Source organism: Chiloscyllium punctatum, chromosome 24 (genome assembly GCF_047496795.1).
Source record: "Chiloscyllium punctatum isolate Juve2018m chromosome 24, sChiPun1.3, whole genome shotgun sequence".
Taxonomy (NCBI): Eukaryota; Metazoa; Chordata; class Chondrichthyes; order Orectolobiformes; family Hemiscylliidae; genus Chiloscyllium; species Chiloscyllium punctatum.
Genome location: NC_092762.1, coordinates 37902815 through 37925840, shown reverse-complemented (window position 1 = coordinate 37925840; position 23026 = coordinate 37902815). Strand labels below are relative to the sequence as shown.

Sequence of the window (23026 nt, the reverse complement as noted above, 5' to 3'; positions counted from 1 at the left end):
TTTTTTGAAGAAGTAACAAAGAAGATTGATGAGGGCAGAGTGGTAGGTATGATCTATATGGACTTTAGTAAGGCTTTTGACAAGGTTCCGCATGGGAGACTGGCCAGCAAGGTTAGATCTCACGGAATACAGGGAGAACTAGCCTTTTGGATACAGAACTGGATTGCAGGTAGAAGACAGAGGGTGGTGGTGGAGGGTTGATTTTCAGTCTGGAGGCCTGTAACCAGTGGAGTGCCACAATGATCAGTGTGGGGTCCACTATTTTTCATTATTTATATAAATGATTTGGATGTGAGCATAAGAGGTATAGTTAGCAAGTTTGCAGATGACACCAAAGTTGGAGGTATAGTGGGCAGCGAAGGAGGTTACCTTAGATTACAACGGGATGTTGATCAGATGGGCCAATGGGCTGAGAAGTGACAGATGGAGTTTAATTTAGATAAATGCGAGATGCTGCATTTTGGGAAAGGACTTCTACACTTAATGGTAAGGTCCTAGGGAGTGTTGCTGAGCAAAGAGACCTTGGAGTGCAGGTTCATATCTCCTTGAAAGTGGAATCGCAAGTAGATAGGTGGTGTTTGGTATGCTTTCCTTTATTGGTCAGAGTATTGAGTACAGGAGTTGGGAGGTCATGCTGCGGCTGTACAGGACATTGGGTAAGCTATTGGAATATTGCATGCAATTCTGGTCTCCTTCGTATCGGAAAGATGTTGTGAAACTTGAAAGGGTTCAGAAAAGAGAGATTTACAAGGATGTTGCCAGTGTTGGAGGGTTTGAGCTATAGGGAGAGGCTGAATAGGCTAGGGCTGTTTTCCCTGGAGTGTCACAGGATGAGGGGTGACCTTATATAGAAGTTTATAAAATCATGAGGGACATAGATAGGATAAATAGACAAAGTCTTTTCCTGCGGGGGGGTGGAGTAGCGGAATATAAAATAGACCTAATGTTTTCACGCAGAGGGTGGTATGTGTATGGAACGAGCTGCCAGAGGAAGTGGTGGAGGCTGGTACAATTGCAACATTAAAAAGGCATCTGGATGAGTATATGAATACGAAGGGTTTGGAAGGATATGGGCCGAGTTCTGGCAGATGGGACTAGATTTGGTTGGGATATCTGGTCGGCATGGACAAGTTGGACCGAAGGGTCTCTTTTCATGCTATACATCTATGACTCTGTGACTGTACGAAAGAACACAACTTTATCATCAGAAATTTCTCAATGTGAAGAGAGATCACAGCAGAAAATTTAATGCTTCATTCTGGACCAGAGGTAAATGCCATTCCAACATCCTCTTCAATACAGACTTACAATGCACCAACAAGTAGAGATCATGTCCATGTGAACTCGTACCTTCGTAGTCTCATGTATAAAGATTAGTCCTTTTCCAATTTTCACTCCCCTACATATCATTTCAAATGCTATCCCAACAGATAAATGTAATTATATTTTCTTAAAGGAATGCTATCCTGCCTTTATCTCATCATCAGGAATCTCTGATAAACTGATCAAACTATCAATTATAGTTTCATTAATTTCAGTCCTCATCTGAGTTTTGACTTTCACATGAAAATATTTTAACAGACTTACTTAAAAGTGTGCAATTCATTCATTACCAGCTATCCAGTAATATACCCAAATCCTCCCCTGTCATTCCAGGAAAACAGAGGTCTTCACTCAGTAAGCTTTTCCCTTTCTTCCTTAGCAGATGTGCATCAATATTTAGGTCACCCTTTTTTGCTGCTCCCAGATTCCTGTTTGTAATCTTGGGGCAGGTGCAAAGTAAGTGGGATACTTGCTGCCAGGTGTGACGCATCCTTTGGTTGAGCAGCTTACATGAAGTTGCAGCACTTGGCTAACAGTGCTTCCTCAAACAGAAGGAGTGGAACCACTCTTTATACTATACAGGCAAGACAGAAATATTCCACATCAACTCCTTTTAAATGGTTTATGCCTTTCTATTTCTGGCAAGTGTCAAAGCAGTCTTTAAATGATGTTTGTATATTGGACATTGTTTGGTCATCTTGGGGATGTGTATGGGTGACCCACAAGTGGAATGTATTTCTTTCCTGACCTGAGGAACAGGAACATAATATGGGCAAGGCAAAATTAGTTTCACTTGCTGCTGTAAAAATCACTCTTCCCTCCCCTCCTCTCCCCTTCCCAGCCAGAAGTGGAGGCACTTTGGGAAATGTGTCTGCGAAGGCTCACAACCATTCTGGTAACTGTGAGCCAGGTCACAACATCAGTCGTTCAATTTATCTGTGCAGGTTCTCTTCATCATAGACTGAATGTAACATATCATAGCAACAGATCCATCACTTCTCTCTCTGATATAAATAAGCATTTTGCGGAAAACACAATTATTGACTGACTGCAATGTTTTCATTAGAGCTCTGCTTTGGTTAAACAAACAGCTGCTTTAATCCAGTGAAATTACAAGGCACAAAACTGGGCAGCAACCTTCCAAATGGTTTGGCACAAGTCAAGTTGACTCCTAATTGCAGGAAGCACGAGGACTGCTGGCACAAACAAGGCAACTGCTGGTTTGTGGGCAAGAGATCACTCCTGGCCAAAACATCATCTGGAAATTAATTGGTTTTGTAAAAAATAACATTTGGCCTTTCAGAGAAGTGAGCAATCTGGTTTATTTGTGAAAGTTATTTATGTTCTTCTTACAGCAATAGCAGCAACAATGAAGAGCATGATAACTGCAAAGTTGGCAGATCAGTACATAGGAGAAAGTAAGGACCGCAGATGCTTGAGATCAGAGTCGAGTGTGTGGTTTTGGTCAGGCAGCATCCGAGGAGCAGGAGAATTTGTACATAGCATTGACTCTGTGTTTATCTGGCTATAATACACTAAAAGAGTTGGGGAGTTCTCATCAGAATCTTGCCCAGTGTTGGTCTCTCAACAAACACAAGCTGGATTCAACATTGGTATAAAGTTGGCCAAGGAACAGATGGAAGAGTAAGTGGGTGTTTGTCTGACGGGGGAGAAAAGGTCAATACTGGAACCAATCAGTTCTCATTTTACATAGGTGATCAGGAATTGGTAGAAGATAGTAGGGAGTAGGTAATTCCAGAAGTCTGCAGATAACACTACTTACAACATGCTCATACTTTGCAAGCCTTAACAGAAGCATATTTTTTAAGGGGTTTGACAAGTTAGACACTAAGTGGGTTGGGCAATCTCAATTACAGAGTCTAGATTAGAATGGTGCTGGAAAAGCACAGCAACTCAGGCAGCATCCGAGGAACAGGAAAATTGATGTTTCGGGCAAATGCTCTTCATCAGGAATAGAGGCAGGGGAATATATTACTGGGAACAAAGAAATGGCAGAGGAATTAAATGGGTACTTCAGATCTGTGTTCACTGGGGAAGACACAAGCAATCTCCCTAAGGTAACAGTGTCTGAAGGACCTGAACTTAAGGGAATTTATATTTGCCAGGATTTGGTGTTGGAGAGACTGTTAGGTCTGAAGGTTGATAAGTCTCCGGGACCTGATGGCCTAAATCCCAGGGTACTGAAGGTGGCGGCTCGGGAAATCGTGGATGCGCTGGTGATTATTTTCCAGAGTTCAATAGAATCGGGGTCGGTTCCTGAGGATTGGAGGGCGGCTAATGTTGTGCCACTTTTTAAGAAGGGTGGGCGGGAGAAAGCAGGAAATTATAGACCAGTTAGTCTGACCTCAGTGGTGGGAAAGATGCTGGAGTCTATTATAAAGGATGAAATTGCAGCACATCTGGATAATAGTAACAGGATAGGACAGAGTCAGCATGGATTTATGAAGGGGAAATCATGCTTGACTAATCTTCTGGAATTTTTTGAGGATGTAACTCGGAAGATGGACAAGGGAGATCCAGTGGATGTTGTGTACCTGGACTTTCAGAAAGCTTTTGATAGAGTCCCACACAAGAGGTTAGTGAGTAAAATTAGGGCGCACGGTATTGGGGGCAAAGTACTAGATTGGATAGAGAATTGGTTGGCTAATAGGAAACAAAGGGTAGTGATTAACGGCTCCATTTCGGAATGGCAGGCAGTGACCAGTGGGGTATTGCAGGGATCCGTGCTGGGACCGCAGCTTTTTACAATATATGTAAATGATATAGAAGATGGTATCAGCAATAACATTAGCAAATTTGCTGATGATACAAAGCTGGGTGGTAGGGTGAAATGTGATGAGGATGTTAGGAGATTACAGGGTGACCTGGACAAGTTAGGTGAGTGGGCAGATGCAGTTTAATGTGGATAAATGCCTGGTTATCCACTTTGGTGGCAAGAACAGGAAGGCAGATTACTACCTCAATGGTATCAAATTAGGTAAAGGGGCTGTTCAGAGAGATCTGGGTGTTCTTGTCCACCAGTCAATGAAGGCAAGCATGCAGGTACAGCAGGTCGTGAAGGCGGCTAATAGCATGCTGGCCTTCATAACAAGAGGAATTGAGTATAGAAGCAAAGAGGTGCTTCTGCAGCTGTACAGGGCCCTGGTGAGACCACACCTGGAGTACTGTGTACAGTTCTGGTCTCCAAATTTGAGGAAAGACATTCTGGCTATTGAGGGAGTGCAGCGTAGGTTCACGAGGTCAATTCCTGGAATGGCAGGATTGCCTTACACGGAAAGACTGAAGCGACTGGGTTTGTATACCCTTGAGTTTAGAAGACTGAGAGGGGATCTGATGGAAACATATAGGATTATGAAAGGATTGGACACTCTGGCAGGAGGAAACATATTTCCGCTGATGGGGGAGTGCCGAACAAGAGGACACAACTTAAAAATACGGGGTAGACCATTTAGGACAGAGATGAGGAGAAACTACTTCACCCAGAGAGTGGTGGCTGTGTGGAATGCTCTGCCCCAGAGGGCAGTGGAGGCCCAGTCTCTGGATTCATTTAAGAAAGAATTGGATAGAGCTCTTAAAGATAGTGGAGTCAAGGGTTATGGAGATAAGGCTGGAACAGGATACTGATTGGGAATGATCAGCCATGATCATATTGAATGGTGGTGCAGGCTCGAAGGGCTGAATGGCCTACTCCTGCACCTATTGTCTATTGTCTAATCTAGACTCTGGTTTCCAGCATCCGCAGTCCTTGTTTTTATTTAATCTCGAATACAAGGGCACAGCCTCTGGAAAAGGGGTCAATTATGTAAGACTGAGATGAGGACTTGAGAGTCTTTGGAATTCTCCACCTCAGAGATGTGGATGTGCCATTACTGAAAATATTTAAGGCCGAGACGGACCGATGCTTGGTCTTAGGGATATGGGAAGAGAGTGGGAAATTAAAATAGAAGACTTGAAGACAGACTGGTAAAATGGGCAGATCCAAGAGGAAATGACTCTGAGCACTTGTAAAGTGATGCAATTTGAAGAAATAATGTGGCAAGCAACGTTATCTAAATGTTACAAGAACAGAGGGACGTGGGCTGGGTATTCAAACATTTGAAGACAAAATGGCAACTTGAGAAGTCAGTCAAGAAAGCTTGTGGAATATTTGGTTTTACAAATAAGAAGAGAGAATACAGAAACAAGAAAGTGTATTAAACCTTTACAAATCTCAATTTAGCCCTAGCTAGTGCACAAATCTGGGCACCATACTTTAGGAAGAACATCAAGGTCCTGAAATGGGTACAAAGGAGCCTCAACATCACTTAAGCCTCAGTCCACATAGCACCATATACGCCTCTAAGTGAGAAACAGCCTGAAGAGCACCATTCTGCATCAAGCTAGAAAGATGCAGGCTTCCATGAACTACTACAGCTAGTACAGACATTGATAGTTCAATCACCGACATCATCTACACCCAAGCCATCCAGCAAACTGACAATAACAGGTAGGAATGAGGAAGTTCAGAGACACGGAGCAATTAGAGAAGCTGGAATTGCTCTCTTATGGCAGACAATGTTAAGGGGAAACCTCAGAGGCATTCAAAATTATGAGGGGCTTTCATACAGCAAGTAGGAAAAAGCTATATCCTCTGACAAAGGTACGACAACCCATAGATCTCAAATCGAAAGTAACTGATAAATGAACTTGGGAGGATATAACATAGAGGATTGTTAAGATATGAATACATTGCCTGAAGAGATGGTGGAATAAGATTGACCACGTACTGAAGAAAACTAATTTGCCAGTGATCACAAAAAAAAGACACGTGGAACTAAATTTGCCAGCTTTCTGAAAGCTAGGCTAGATAGCCAGCTTCTGTGTCTTAAGAGTCTGTCATGTTACAGGAATTACACTCATTATGGGATCTTGTTGTGTGTGAATTAGCTGATGCATTTTCTACATTACACCGTGGGATCACATTTCAAAAGTAATTCTTACTTGCAAAGTGATTGGATGCAATCTAATTGTAAAAGGACATTCTACAAATTAAGATGATTTCCTTTCATTAGCAGGTTTCACAGCCAGCTCCCCCGATTCAATGCTAATCACACAATTCATCACATGCTTTTCACATAGCACTGCACAACTCTTCCACAAATGGGCGTGCAACACCACCAGATACAGTGCGGTCACTGCCCTATTTACAGCTTTTATTGCATATCCTTTTATTTTTGCCCTCTGCCCAGTTCGGTGCATTCAATACTTGTTCTATCCATTCGCAGTTACTCGTATCTTGTCTTTTGACCCTGGAATAACTTTGCACTCTCGATTTCCTGCACTGTAACACACATTACATGACTACGCCCTAAGTGGTTTACCGGAGATCACAGTTCGTTGCCATTGATGACTTGTTGAAGACTGCAAAAAATACCTATGTTATGCCAGCCACTTGGTTGGTCTCCACCACATTATTAATTTTTTGTAATTATCTCTCTGCCTCAATTAATCAGATAGGTCATCCCTTCACTTGCTTATTCAGTTATTGACATTTTACTCACCCCATCAGCCTGTAGTCACTCTACTCACATCATTTGTATGATCTTTTGATCTCTGTCCATTATTTCTGTGCCTGTCTGCTTCTCTTTACTTCACCTGACCAAGAAGCAGCGTTCTGAAAGCTTGCGATTTCAAATAAACCTGTTGGGACTATAACTTGGTGTGATGTGATATGATTTCTGATCTTTCCAAGAGGACACATCTGGAACATTTAACTCCACTTCCTCCAAATTTCATCAAACTGGTAGCTTCAATTTTACAAACTATATCCTTTGGATATTAAAAGGAGTTAAACATCTCAAGAAACTGCCCAAGATTCCCTATGCTAAATCCCACAAGTACAGTACATATTTTCTTTATGCACAAGAAACAGAAGGGTTAACAATTAACAATTTGCTTGTCACGGTAATTAAAAGAATACTTACGGCCTGTGTTTTCAAACAATACTTTGTCATTAAGTCCAAGTCTTAACTCTGGCATGCCCGATAGGAATACTCTCATTTTGATAGAGCCAACTATTTCACTACGTAACACATTTCCATTAGCACTAACCTAGAGTGACAGAAAAGATGACAACAGTAGAACTGATTCACATTGATTTTCCTTTCAAACGAAGTATATGAAAGGTTTTACTGATGCAAACTAGAAATTCAAATGATGAAACATTCAGGCACTTTACATGGGACAACACTTCAATAAACATTCGAGAAATGAAGTTTAACTTTTTTAATGCTCGGCGAGGTGAGCAGCATCAGAAAGGGGAATGGCAACTTTCTAATTCTTTTGCTGTGACTTTAAGGACAGTCATTCCTATACCGAGCTTTGGACAGCTGCCTCAACAAAACCCAAACTTCCATAGAGGTCCACTGCCTCAGGATGACATCCATTGCCTGTGTCTGTCCCCTTTCAGATGGCATTACCAATTTATAAACATCAGTTCCACTGATTATCAGCATTATGGTCACTGACAGGCTGAAGAAGGATTATTGCAGCTTGTATATTTATCCAAATAGCAAGCGACAGAATCAAAACCAAGATTCAGAGGTGAATGCACTTAGCCACTGCAGAAAGCTGCCGTGATACTACTCAAAATATATTTTTGTATCCCACACACCTTTCTAGTATCAATGCTCCCTTTAAAATGTTGTGAGCAGCCCATATCATTAGTATACAACTTCATTAAATTCCACAGCCCAGCTGCATATGCCTCATACTTGTCACAAGGTAGTACTCACAACTTACTGGGAAACATTTGCATCTATACGTCATACACAGGTCAAGTAGACCAAAGTAGAGGAAAAGCCACTAGATCACCTGAAATGCATACAAGTGGCCTTTTTAAGTTATGCAGTAAAATAGGTTGAATGCAGGTCTCAGCACTCATTTAAGAGATAATCCATAGGTCATAAAATGGCTTCATTAACTGGAAAGCCACTCACATGAAGGATCTGAGCATTTACCAATGCCTGGTGCTTCATTCAAGAGTGTTGTTTGTTTTGACAGATTTGACTTTTCTCTCCTCCCTCTCCCAAATGAATTGGAAGTCTTGAACTTTGCTAAGCACAAAGAGTCTACGGAGCATGAACTTACCAGTAGGTTGACAGATTCAATAACATCGAGAAAAACTTCATTTTTCCGATACTTGATGCCCTCTGATCTCCAAGATACAGCATTAGTGACTGTTGCTGGTGGGCGGGGAGCCCCAGTGTCCAGCTTATGACCTTCCTGCGTGATGTACCTAAGATTGGAATGAACGCAAGCTGGAGATTCATCCAATACAAGGCCAACTTAACAAGTGACACCCAGATGTTGAATTTGTACTGCAGTCATGTTTCTTCAATCTATCTACAGCTTTGATTCCAGTCCTAACACTTTGGTGCTGGATGGGTAAATATTGCTTGGATTTCCCAAGTCAGTAGCAATACAGAGACATACCCCACCGACTGCATTTAAAACTATGCTCTTAACTTCTGTTGCCTGCAGCAGCAGAAGATTGCTCTACTGGCTGCTGTGGGGATTCAGTGGCAGGGTGAACAGAGGGGTCATGTGGCACAATCCTGGAATGCCATTTCCCATTTGATATGAAGGAATGATGACAAACTCCACGAGATTCACCTTCAACCTAATGATAAAATAATTACAGACAATTACCGAAGTGTTTTCTTCAGTGAATTTCTAATTTGAGCTATCACTACCCCAGCACCTTCCCACTGTCCAACTAGTAGCCTCTACGTCTAGCTTTGCTCACCCATTTTACTGTCCCCCACTATGTGGACATCCTCAGCTCAACTCCCATTGTTCACCAACCCTACCCATCACAGCTTTGCTCTCCCCAGTTCACCGCTATTGGGACCTCAAACTCCAGACCTATATTTTGCTCAAAACCGAAAATGCTGGAAATCACAGCGGGTCAGGCAGCATCCGTGGAGAGAACAAACTGCCGTTAAGTCTAGATGACTCATCAGAGCTTTACCAATACTAGCAATTCCATTGCGACACCAAGCTGCCTGTGCCAATCAAAGGGGGAAGTTCACCATCACATTCTCATGGGAAATCTTTTCAGCAGTACTTAAACTAAAGAACTATTTTACCATTTTCAAATAGAGAACACTTGTATCAGAGATTAGGTGCTTCCAAACTTATTATAAACACTACATTCTGGTTAAGAAGGGTTTTGAATAACCGTCATTTTAACTTCAAAGCAGCAGAGGGGGTTTGCTAGAGTGGCACAAGATAAGTGCCATTCACTAAAGGGTCACAGATGTCCAGGAAGAGCTCGCAGATTGGTGGGTGGTCTGATTAAAAGTACACTGAAATGGCCAGAAAGTAACTGCAGCCAAACATCCTGTGGGAAAACAAACTGTTACTGAGTAATAGCATTATGCAAAGCAGAAGGAGTACCTGTATTTCATTAGCAATTATTTTCATTGGTTTTTAAAATGAAGTTGCCATTCACTCAGCAAATAATATGTATCCTATAACCAGACAGTTATAGAGCAAAGCAAAATGGAGAAAAGGGTAGAGTAAAATAAACATAAAATCCGCAATATTTATATTCTTTATGACCAAGCAAAATTCAACTAAAGATACAAATGAAAACTATGGTGTTTGGCTCCATTGAACAGAAGGGCAGATTTTTGCCTTCTCTACATAAGTGCAAATGTACACTTCAACACTATTGAAAAGCAATTCCAGGTTTACATTAATACATGTAGAATATGTACAAATCACAAGATATCAAAAGATTTTCAATTTGCAATCTTCCGATAATGGTTAGAGGAAAACGAGAATGTTTTGATCCACCCAGTTGCACCAGCTCTCAGGGAATGACCTCCCATCATCCCATTATCTAATTTCTCTGTCTTCGCCCAATACTTTTATAATTTTCAACAGATATTCCTCTTCTTTCCTGAAAAGTTACAGGATTGATTCCAGTTTTCACATCCAAAAGAAATTGCTTAAGGACCAAGAATCTTAATCAGCCTCTGTCTGCCCTGTGATTCATTTAAATCAGTTGTCCTCTAGTTACAAATACCGGGAAGAACGGAAATTGTCTTTTTTAAAATTTATATTATTAAAGCTCTGCAATTTTGGACACATCAGACCTCCTGTTAACTTTGTCTGTTCTATTCTCAGGAGTGCACAAGAAAATCTGGTACTACCCTTTGTTACATTGCTAACTCTGGTTGGACGCATTTCCCTGGGTGTCATCACAGGAGACCCAGTCTCCAAATGCCCCATCCCTGGTATTCAATTCCTAAAGTTTTTGGGCCACACTCAAAGGGTGGATAGACTCCGCTGTGCCAATATTCTTCAGATCGAAAGGCAGCAAGGACAAGAGGGTTAAAGGAAGTATTATTACTGGATCACCCCTCAGACCAGCAAAAGCGATAAAGCTTTCAGAATCCGAGCCAGCCAGGTTGTTTACTGCTTACTATGTCCAAAGTCCATCTGAGTGGTTGCAGCCTCATGCCAAAAGGTTGTGCCTGACTGATTCAGTTGCTGCTGAAGGATAGTCTCAGGTAGGAAAGGCAGAGAGTATGATCAAATTCCCAGAGTTGCTGTGATGGCATTTAAGTTCAAACACTGGGGTCATCATTCTACACCTCTAAACTAGTGGTCCTGTAATATTGCCTCTATGGTGTTACAACCTTAACATCCATTCATTGTAGATCAGTGAACAGAGGGGTGAATGCCTTCTTGGAAACAGGCAGCAGAGTTCTAGATAAACTCAAGGTAATGCAAGGTAGATTGGCTCTGGATGAAATGACAGTGAGACATGGGGACAAGTTAGAAGAGAGACCAACAGATTGCCAGCATGGACATGCCCAGAAAAAGATAAGCTTTCTTTCTCACATTACCAAATTAGAAACGTCTGCGTTGAGATAACCAAACAGCCAGGGAAATGCTGAGGCACTACAACTGACCTTAACGCCAGTGATTGGAAAAAAGATAGAATGAGCTTTTATTAGCCAACAAGAGTAGTTTCTCAGGGGTGATGGCAAAAAACACTCATTATGGTCATAGAACTACCAAGAGTTTCAAAAAATTGGTGCATATATTACAAAAAAAACAAGCTAAAACTGATCAGCACATTTCCCTACACTCATTTACTTATCTGCTTTAATTCACTGCATACCTTCTTCTCCCAAAGCATTTACATACATAACAGCTCCATCCCCAAAGCAAACAAAACTGTTTGACATCCCAATACAGCAAACGCCTAGGAACGTACACCCTAGCAAAGACCTGGTCATGTTTTAATCTTAAAGCTACACTGATCTGACAGTGAAGAAAGTAATCCATACCCTTGTACCACCATTTGTTAGAAACCTTATCCATTTTCACTTCAGCTTTTAAAACCTTTCCATTCTCAAAAATTGCGTTATGGCATCAAGTACTTCTGAGATAAATGCCACATCATTAATTTCAGTATTAAATCTGATAGTCTAACTTAATAATGTAACTTCTCCAATTATTAACTTTGATGTATCTTTCAAGTAAAGAGCAAGTTGGGAACCAAATGTGCAAATGCATTCATTAATGCTGAATTTTTAAACAGTTAAGTAATGAGGTACTTTATTACTTGAAGGAAAAGTCAACATAAGGATATCTACACAGGTGGGAGGCGGCTCCTCCAGAACATAAACATTACCAAAGATCATTTGGGCTGCATTCCCTGTTTCTGTGCTATTTATGATGCATAAATAATCATAAGCAGGAAAAAAACTAACCGCAGTAAGGAATTAAACTTTTTTTTAACAAAAACAAAAGGTAGCATACAGATACAGGGTATAAGTTAACCCTGTAAATCGGAGATGAGTTTTAAAAAAATAATTCATACTGGGATGAGGGCAAGGGCTAAGCCTTCATTCACTGCCATTTATTGAGCAGTTATTCAATAGATCCATTTTTGCTCATGCTGAATTTCAGCAAAGTGGTAGTTACCAATGGGAAAGTGAAACCTCTGGGATGGTTCAGAAAAACAGTAAGAGGATGCAGTGGAACAATACAAATGTAGCAATTACCCAATCACTAACAAAAAGATCACAGATTCTTCCTTTTTAAAAAAAGGCTAAGATTTTTGGAGGTGTACTGTCCTCCTGGCTGATTACCATTTATCTTAGAGCAATACACCAATAAACATTAAGTCACTTACTCCTGCAGAATCTTGCTGTCTGTAGTCTGTGGATAACCAAAGTCCATTAACTCATCAAGTAGCTCATAGATTATAACAAAGTTATCACGAATACTTTCTTCTTCCAGCTCTTTAAAATACTCAGAAAATACCTGGAAAGAAAAGGGGATAGAAATGTCAATGTCAATACACCATGACCCCTACAGTTCAAACTTTCATGCAACGATGAAGCTACAGAAACAACACCTTTCACTGCAGATAGGAGAATGCAAACTCAAGCTTGTAACAGCCACAAAGTTTCCAACCTCCACCAAGCAGAAACAGGCTTCTATTGTTAGGAAAGGAATAAAAGAAGACAAGGTCAACAAAAGTCCCACAAGCCTTGATTACACAGAGGTAGCTGAGTATGTCATTCTATTCAGGGCTAGGTAATCTCAGTCACTGTAGGTAAGTCTAATAGAGTCAGCCATCTCAGCCAGTACCTTAAAGGCAAATCTGATAGATAACAGGAACATCGTTGGCTTTAGCTAAGCTAGTTAATCTCAGAAACAGTCTGCAGAAGAGTCTAGAATCAGGGACAGTTAATAAATTAGAGGATTCACATTTGAGACTGAGACAAGAGATTTTTCTCTCCTCGCTGAGAGTCATTAGTCTGTGTAATTCTCTTTCCCAGATAACACTGGAAGCTAGGTCATTGAAAATGCTTGACCATGAGTTGGATAGTTTTGAACAGCAAAGTCATGAGTCGTAAACAAACGTATGTAAAGCTGTAAAAGGACATGCAAGAAGAGGATGTGCGTCTGATTTCATTCTTCACCATCTGGCCTGGAATTCATTTACCGACCTGTTACAAACTTAGAAGAGTCTTGTGATGTTTGACAGCACGATTAAGCATTTAACACATTCAACAGAGCTCCAAAGTTCTCAAAAATAATTGGAGAATCACCGTCTCTGTAACTAAGCAACAAACTGTTGGTTGAAATTACACATTTCAGAAGTGAACATTTGCATTCTGTATATGGGTAAATAACAGGATACGTAGGGAGTCTTTCAACTTGTTTAATTCCACCTTCAATGTAAGCCAATTTGAAAACCTTCAAAACTTTTAAAAAGGAAATGGGAAAGCTACTGATTCACCAGACCAGCAAAAAATTTGGGGACAGGAGGAAGAAATAAAACTAATATCCTCACCTGAACCACCTTATATAGAAAAGCAAACACCAGAGAGACACACGCATTCTTCTTGGAGGTTGCAACAACTGCAGAGATTAGAGTCAAGGCATTTAACCTAATGGCCATAATTGCGTACGCCACCCCACATCCTCTCCAAGCAACTGGAGCTATGTAATCTCCTGGGAGAAAATTAAGAACCATCTACAGAATTGTCAAATATTGAGTGCAGTAAAATAAGAACAAAAGATATCACTTAATAACAGAGCACAAAAGAACACATTGAAATCTGAATAGCATCTACACACTTTAATATGTGAGCAAAAACAACCAGAAAGTTCTGTGATTTCAGGCAAAGTTGAGAGTGTATTTTTGATAAACAGTGCAGCTGGTTAGAGATAAGGAAATGCTTAATCATTATGCTGTAGCAATAATAGCATGGGGCAAGGTTGGTGGACCAGCTGGCATGAGAAAAGGCAGCACAATAGCTGGAAAGAATAGAGTTGTGTTGATTGGACAGAACAGCCTTTTATCTAGCTTATTAAACATTCAATGGTAACACAATTAATTGACAAATTAGTCAATGACAGATAAATGAGTCAGAGTTTAGTCTCATAACCGGCACTCTGCATTATCTAGTCTGATGATAACATACAGTACATGAACAACAAACTTGAATGATTCTGCCAAGTTGTGAGGCTGACCAGTATGAAGGAGTTCCTCTCAGGTCCTGAAAGTGACTGACGTTAGGGGATGAGATGACATCCAGTTCAGACAGCTTTCCAGTCTTTTAGAAATATAAGTAAACGAATAATTGAAAAGTGGGTAGAGATAGTCCAGTGCATTATACAAATCTGTTCCTAACTTGGTGAAGCTGTTGAGATTGCACATATTGATATTGTTGTTGATGGACTTTCATATAAATTCTCCAAAGTTTCATCAAAGAGACTATCAACAAAATAAGAAGATCTTGAATTGCAGGTAACCTGTCTGCTTGGATAGGGAATTAGTTACAAGGCAGAAGTCAGAAAGTTCGTTGATCTGTATGCACCAAACTGGGAGCATATTCCAGGGATCCATACCAGGAATACTACTTACAAATACGAATAAAGCAATATGTAAGGACTAGAGCTGCATATCTAAATATGCTCACAACTCTCATTGAAAAAGTGCAGCAACTAATATGGATAGCAGCAAAAAGCTGCAAGGAACCTGGATAGATAAGGTGAGTCAGCAAAACTAAAACGAAAAAAAAAATCCAATGTGGGAGACCATGACATCATTCACTGTGGTTCAAGGAAAGTTAGATCAGAACATTATCCAAAGGGTAATGTGGATACTGTGCTGGAGCAGGTTCAGGAATTCAACCAAAGCAAAGTTAGTGGACAAGTACAAAAGTAAATTTTAAAAAGGCGATTGGATATTGTCTTTTATCACAAGAGGGCTGAATTCAAAGGGATGGAAATGATAGGGCAAAAAGAGAAAGGATCTTGTCTGTTGGGACAATCTATAACAAGGGAGCATCATTTTAAAATTAGACCCAAGTTGCTCATGGATGCTATCAGGAACACTATTTCCCATTTTTACTGGCATTCATCCATCCACAATTAGATTGCTTGCTATGGGGTGCCTTTACAAGGTATACCTTTGCTGAAGATCAATCCTTAAGATGTAATAGTACTACACATGAAGACAATTATCTCTGTGGATTTGTCAGTAAATTGGCATAAGCGACTTAAGCCACTGATCATTAAAGTGGTGGACGCCAGCCCACAGGTGGTTTGCCATTTGCTTTCACAGTTCCCAAGTACAATAGTCTAGATTAGAGTGGTGCTGGAAAAGCACAGGTCAAGCAGCATCCCAGGAGCAGGAAAACCGACATTTCGGGCAAAAGCCCTTCATCAGGAATAAGGCAGGAGCCTCTGGGGTGGAGAGATAAATGGAAGGGGCATGGGGCTGGGGAGAAGGTAGCCAAGAGTATAATAGGTGGATGGAGATGGGGATGAAGGTGACAAGTCAGAGAGGAGGGTGGAGCGGATATGTGGGAAAGAAGATTGGCAGGGAGGACAGGTCATAAGGATTGTTGGAACTCAGGTAAGGTGGGGGTGGGGTGGGGAGGAAATGAGGAAACTGGTGAAGTCCACATTGATGCCCTGGGGTTGAAGTGTTCCGAGGTGGAAGATGAGGCATTCGTCCTCCAGGTGTTAGGTGGTGAGGGAGCGGCGGTGGAGGAGGCCCAGACCTGCATGTCTCTGGCAGAGTGGGAAGGGGAGTTGAAATGTTTGGCCACGGAGTGGTGGGGTTGATTGGTGCGGGTGTCCCAGAGATGTTCCCTCAAACACTCTGCGAGAAGGCGTCCAGTCTCCCCAATGTAAAGGAGACCGCATCAGGAACAACGGATACAATAAATGATATTGGCGGATGTGCAGGTGAAACTTTGATGGATGGGAAAGGCTCCAAAGGCGAGGGAGGTGGTGTGGGCACAGGTTTTGCAATACCTACGGTGGCAGGGAAGGTGCCAGGAAGAGAGGGTGGGTTGTTGGGGCGCGTGGACCTGACCAGATAGTCACAGAGGGAATGATGTTTGCAGAAAGCGGAAAGAGGTGGGGAGGGAAATATATCCCTGGTGGTGGGGTGGAGGTGGTGGAAATGTCGGCGGATGATGCGGTTTATGTAGATGTCGGTAGTGTGGAAGGTGAGGACCGGAGGGGTGAGGTTTGAGGGTGGAGGAGCGGGACATGGATGAGATGCGTTGGAGGACATCTTCATACACGTTGGAAGGGAAATTAGGGTCTTTAAAGAAGAAGGCCATCTGGTGTGTTCTGTGGTGGAACTGGTCCTTTGGGAGCAGATACGATGGGGGCAGAGGAATTGGGAATACGGGAAAGCATTTTTGCAGGAGGTAAGGTGGAAAGAGGCATAATCCAGGTAGCTGTGGAGGTTGGTGGGTTTGTAAAAAAAAAGTTAGTGTTAAGTCAGTCGTCATTGAGGTAGATGGAGAGCTTAGAGTCAGAGAGATGTACAACACAGGAAACACATCCTTCAGTCCAACTCGTCCATGCCAACCAGATATTCCAACCTAATATAGTCCCATTTGCTAGCACTTGGCACATATCCCTCTAAATCTTTCTATTCATTTACCCAGACAGATGTCTTTCAAAAGTTGCAATTGTACCAGCCTCCACCACTTCCTCTGGCAACTCATTCCATACATGCATCACCCTCTGTGTGAAAACATTGCCCCTTAGGTCTCTTTTATATCTTTCCCCTCTCAACCTGAACATATGCCTTCTAGTTCTGGAATTCCCCCAGCCCAGTAAAAAAGACTTTGTGCATTTACCCGATCCATGCCCCTCATGATTTTATAAACTTCTATAAAGGTCACCCCTCAGCCTCTGATGCTCCAGGGAAAACAGCCCCAGCCTATTCAACTTCTCCCTATAGCTCAAATCCTTCAAACCTGGCAACATCCTTGTAAATCTTTGCTGAACCCTTTCAAGTTTCACAATGTCCTCCCAATAGGAAGGAGACCAGAATTGCACACAATATTCCAAAAGTTGCCTAACCAACATCCTGTACAGCTGCAACATGACCTCCCAACTCCTGTACTCAATACTCTGACCAATAAAGGAAAACATACCAAATGCCTTCTTCACTATCCTGTCTAACTGTGGCTCTACTTTCAAGGAGCTGTGAGTCTGCATGCCAAGGTCTCGTTGTTTCGCAACACTCCCTAGAACCTTACGATTAAGTGTACAAGTCTTGCTAGGATTTGCTGTCCCAAAATGAAACACCTCACGTTTATCTAAATTAAACTCCAATCTGCCACTCCTCAGCCTCTTGGTCCATCTAATCAAGATTCCATTTTAATCTGAGGTAACCTTCTTCACTTGTCCACTACACCTCCAATTTTGGTGTTATCTACAAACTTAATAACTACACCTCCTATGTTCACATCCAAATCATTTATATAAATGGCAAGTATTGGACCTTGCACCGATCCTTGTAGCACTCTACTGGTCACAGGCCTCCAGTCTGAAAAACAACCCTCCACCACCACCCTGTCTTCTACCTTCGAGCTAGTTCTATATCTAAATGTATATCCAAATATACAGTTCTCCCTGTATTCCATGAGATCTAACCTTGCTTACCAGTCTCCCATGGGGAACCTTGCCGAACACATTTCTGAAGTCCATATGAATCATGTCCACTGCCCTGCCCTCACTAATCTACTTTGTTACTTCTTCAAATAAGTCAATCAAGTTTGTGAAACATGATTTCCCACAAACAAAGCCATATTGACTATCCCTAATCAGTCTTTGTGCCTTTCCAAATGTGTAAACCCTGTCCCTCAGGATTCTCAACAATGTACCCATCACTGATGTCAGGCTCATCATTATATAGTTCCCTGGCTTGTCCTTACCACCTTTCTTAAACAGTGGCACGACATTAGCCAACCTCCAGTCTTCCAGCACCTCATCTGTGACTATCAGCTATGCAAATATCTCAGCAAGAGGCCCAGCAATCACTTCCCTGGCTTCCCACAGAGTTCCAGACATCCAGTACTTCCTCCTTTCTAATATGGTCATTTTTCAAGATGTCACCATCTATTTCCCCACATTCTATACCCTCCATGTCCTTCTCCACAATAAACACTGATGCAAAATACTCGTTTAGTATCTTCCCCATCTCCTGCTGCTTCACACAAAGGCCTCCTTGCTGATCTTTGAGAGGCCCCACTCTCTCCCTCGTTACCCGTTTGTCCTCAATGTATTTGTAAAGACACTTTAGATTCTCCTTAACGCTATTTGCCAAAGCTATCTCATGTCCACTTTTTGCCCTCCTGATTTCTTTCATTAGGTATACTCCTACTGCCTTTATACTTACTTCTATGCAAGAGGCCTTTAAACTCGATCGCTCCTGTCTGTACCTGACGTATGCTTCCTTCTTTTTCTTCAAAAACCTCAATTTCTCTTGTCATCCAGCATTCCCTACAGCTATCCACCTTTCCTTTCACCCTAACAGGAATATACTGTCTTTGGACTCTCGTTATCTCATTCCTGAAGGCTTCCCATTTTCCAGCCGTTCCTTTACTTGCAAACATCCGGCCCCAATCTGCTTTCGAAAGGTCTTGCCTAATACCATCAAAATTAGCCTTCCTCCAATTTAGAACTTCAACTTTTACATCCAGTTTATCCTTTTCCATCACTATTTTAAAACTAACAGAATTATGGTCACTGGCCCCAAAGTGCTCCCCCACTGACACCTCAGTCACCTGCCCTGCCTTATTTCCCAAGAGTAGGTCAAGTATTGCGCCTTCTCCAGTAGGTACATACACATACTGAATCAGGAAAATGTTCTTGTACACACTGAATATAATTCCTCTCCATCTAAACCCTTAAGACTATGGCAGTTCTAGTCCATATTTCTAAATTTAAAATCCCCTACCATAACCACTCAAAGATAACTCAGGTCTCCTTACAAATTTGTTTCTCAATTTTCCGCTGACTATTAGGGGGGTCTATAACACAATCACAATAAGGTGATCCCTTTCTTATTTCTTAATTCCACCCAATTAACTTCCCACAACGTATTCCCAAGAATATCCTCCCTAAGTACAGCTCTAACATCATCCCTCTTTCAAAAACACCACTCCCCCTCCTCTCTTGCCTCCTTTTCTGTCCTTCCTGAAGTATTTACATCTTGGAAGTCCTGTCCATCCCTGAGCCACATTTCTGTAACTACTATGATATCCCACGCCCATGTTCCTAACCATGTCCTGAGTTCATCTGCCTTCCATAGTAAGCCTCTTGCATCAAAATAAATGAAGTTTAATTTATCAATCCCACCTTGTTCTCTGCTTTGTCCCTGCCTGTTTGACTCGTTTCTTTTCTCAACTCTATTGGTCTCAGACTGATCTCTTTCCTTACCGTAACCCTGGCTCCCACCCCTTCACCTTTTATTAGTTTAAATACACCTGAAAGCAGCTCTACCAAATCTCCCTGTCAGTATATTAATCCCCTCCCAATTCAGGTGCAATCCATCCTTCTTGTACAGGTCACTTCTACCCCAAAAGCTCCTTAGCCACACATTCATCTGCTCTATCCTCCTATTCCTACTCTCACTAGCTTGTAACCCGGGAGTAATCCCTCAAGGACCTCCTTTTTAAACTCCTGCCGAACTTTCTGCATTCTCCCTTCAGAATTTCATCCTTTTCCTTCCTATGTCGTTGGTTCCAATGTGTACAATGCCCTCCTGTTGGTCCCTCTCCCCCTTGAAAACATTCTGCACCCTCTCTGAGACATCCTTGATCTCAGCACCAGGGAGGCAATGCACCATTCTGAATTTGTGCTGCAGGCTGCAGAAACATCTGTCTGTGCATCTGACTCAAAGATTAGAGTGGTGCTGGAAAATTCCAGCAGGTCATCTGACTTGAGAGTCCCCTGACAAAATCGATTGCTTAGAACCCAACACACCCCTCATTACATTACAGCCTGTCTGGATACCAGACATTTGGCTGTTCGTGCTACATTCCCCTGAATAACCATCACCCCCTCCATTTTCCAAAACAGCATAGTTGGTTGAAATGAAGATAGCTACAGAAGACTCCTGCACTACCTGCCTACCTCTCTTACCTTTCCTAGAGTTAACCCATCTACGGGACTGTATATGCAGCTTTTCCCCCTTCCTATAATTGCCATCCATCACAACCCCTAGCTCTTGCAAATTCCTCATTGCCTCTAACTATTGCTTCAACCGAACCATTCTGATAGGATTTACAACCAATGGCATTTATTGTAGATATAATCCTGAGTAACACAAACTTTCACATCAGACGAGAAGAGCATATCACTCTACTCAAGGCCATCTTTGCTTCTTCCAATCTACAGACTCAGAAAACAGCACCGTCTTATTCCTCTACATAACACTGCTCCAGGCTAACTGTATATTTCTGACTTAAGAGACATCCCTTCATAAAACATATAATCAAGAAAGAACCCATTCTTCTCACTTTTGTTAATTTACAGAAAGGCTACTCTTAAAAATATTCACTTAGCTGTTCCTGTGCTGTGAACTCTCCCAAACAGGTTCCTGCAAGATCAGCTGTGAATTTTGCTGTTTGTTAAGTGTTCCTGGATGACGTCCAGTGATACATGAATTCAGACAGCAAAGACACTAACTGCGCAGGTTCACTGCTGTGTCAGTTAGCAGTGTGGGTTTCTTTCTCTCTCTTTCCTGCACAGACCATGTGCTGCCTATTGTCTGTCCTTCTTTTTGAAAGTGCTGCTGTTTTGACTTTTTTTTTCTCCAAAGTTGAATTTAAAATATTAAGTTGGAAAAGTAGGTAAAAATTTGGAACACACTCCATTAAAAATTCTGGTTTTGGAGACAACTGAACTTTTCCAAAAGGAAAATTGTAGATTTTTGTAAAATGATATTAAGAGTTACAGGAGACAGTGAAGAGCCACAGTAAAGATATAGATCAGCTATGATCTAACTGAATGGCAAATTATATTCATGGGTGGATAACCTACTATATTCCTGGACATTATAAAATGATCAAGTATATCCCAGACACACTTATAGAAAATGAGATCTGAGAATTTTCAATTTGGCATAGCATAGTTATAATGCAGCACATGAAGTCTTTGCTGTGAAGAGCTTTGTGACTGCACAAACCTCCTAAAAATCCTGAGATCTCAATTAACTTTAATCTTAAAATGAGTCATTTCAAACCTCATAACCTAAGTATGGAAAGTTGGCTGCTGACAAAGTTCAATAATTTTATTATCCATGTGCAGTATCAAAAACTTCTCATTTCACAAGCCTTCACTAAACAAGAAACTTCAATACAGTTCATTTTAGCTAGTCACCACTTGATAGACAGACCAACTGAGAATTGAAACATTATTTACCAGAAGCAAAAGCTCGGCAAGTGTAACTAAAACTACATTCTCAATTACTCAGACTGACTCATAAATCTATCAAGAAAAAGGCACAAAGGAGATTAAATATTGCAGATAAGGTAAACCAAATAGAACAAATTTATTAGCAAATAACCTAAGTTACTTTGAGAGGTTTGGCATTTCGAGGCAAGTGTACAAAGGTTGAGATGCATATCATTGATGCTAATTGTTGTTGAATGCAGTCAAATTGCAAAACAAACACACTAATTACAAATGCACACCTCAGGGGTACAAGAGACCCATTTTGCCCCAAGCTTTCTGATCTATTAGGTGGGCATTGTCGATTCTGGATGGATCTGTTTGTAAGAATTAACAACACCCTTGGGAAGGGTCCAGTGCTATTTGCTAAATGTGAAAGCTCTCTTCCCACAGCGTGACTGCTTGCTAATACAGGACCCCAACACCCGTGATCTTTAAGAGCAATTGCCCAGAACCAGCTTTTTGAAGGATACGATATAAATTGTTATGTTTGATCCACATGAAGCGAACCACTCCATGCGATAGGATTGGCGTGAGGGAGCACTCTTCCTCTTTCTCCATCAGAATAGACATGAAGTGTTCAATTTCGGACATCTCCACATCTCCCCGATAATTCCGACAAATCAGGACCTGATAAACAGAAGAAATGGGTATTTTGTATAGGTACAATTTTTTAAGGAAACTGAGTCACTGAATTATGAGAATAATTACATGCAACACAGCAGTTTCATAACTGAACAGTCAGTGCCAGAGAGATGGAATTTGTACATTTCCAAAACATAAAGCTAACAATTTCATGTCAAATGAGTACAGCCAGATGTAGATCTAAGTCCCTTCATCCAGGTCCAACTTCAGATAAAAGTCATACAAAGACCACACTGCCCATTCGGTGACTTCTAAATGAGCGCGCCAAAGCACAGGCAATATTAAGTAGAACTTACTTCATAAGATTAGATTACATTACATTACAGTGTGGAAACAGGCCCTGCGGCCCAACAAGTCCACACCGACCCGCCGAAGCGCAACCCACCCATACCCCTACAATTACCCCATCACCTAACACTACGGGCAATTTAGCATGGCCAATTCACCTGACCTGCACATCTTTGGACTGTGGGAGGAAACCGGAGCACCCGGAGGAAACCCACGCAGACATGGGGAGAACGTGCAAACTCCACACAGTCAGTCACCTGAGGCGGGAATTGAACCCAGGTCTCTGGTGCTGTGAGGCAGCAGTGCTAACCACTGTGTCACCATGCCGCCCAGGTTATTCAGTCCAATTGGCCTGGAGAACTGCATAGGATTCTCCTCCTATTCCAATTGCCATTTCCAACCCTTCTCTTATGTTCCTTTTCTATCCTCCAGATTTATATGCCAAACCTCCCCTTAA

At 41.6% G+C, this 23026-nt stretch overlaps 1 protein-coding gene across 2 annotated transcripts in view; it reads right to left on the bottom strand.

Moving 5' to 3' along the window:
- LOC140494459 (AP-1 complex subunit mu-1) overlaps positions 1-23026 on the bottom strand; it is a 103496-nt gene that overhangs the window by 69945 nt on the left and 10525 nt on the right. For both annotated transcript variants that reach the window (XM_072593639.1, XM_072593638.1), the window contains exons 2-6: positions 22110-22266; positions 13712-13779; positions 12542-12672; positions 8473-8620; positions 7308-7434 (exon numbers count right to left, since the gene is read on the bottom strand). In XM_072593639.1, the coding sequence (XP_072449740.1) occupies positions 7308-7434; positions 8473-8620; positions 12542-12672; positions 13712-13779; positions 22110-22266 (631 nt within the window). The remainder of the gene's footprint in view (positions 1-7307; positions 7435-8472; positions 8621-12541; positions 12673-13711; positions 13780-22109; positions 22267-23026) is intronic.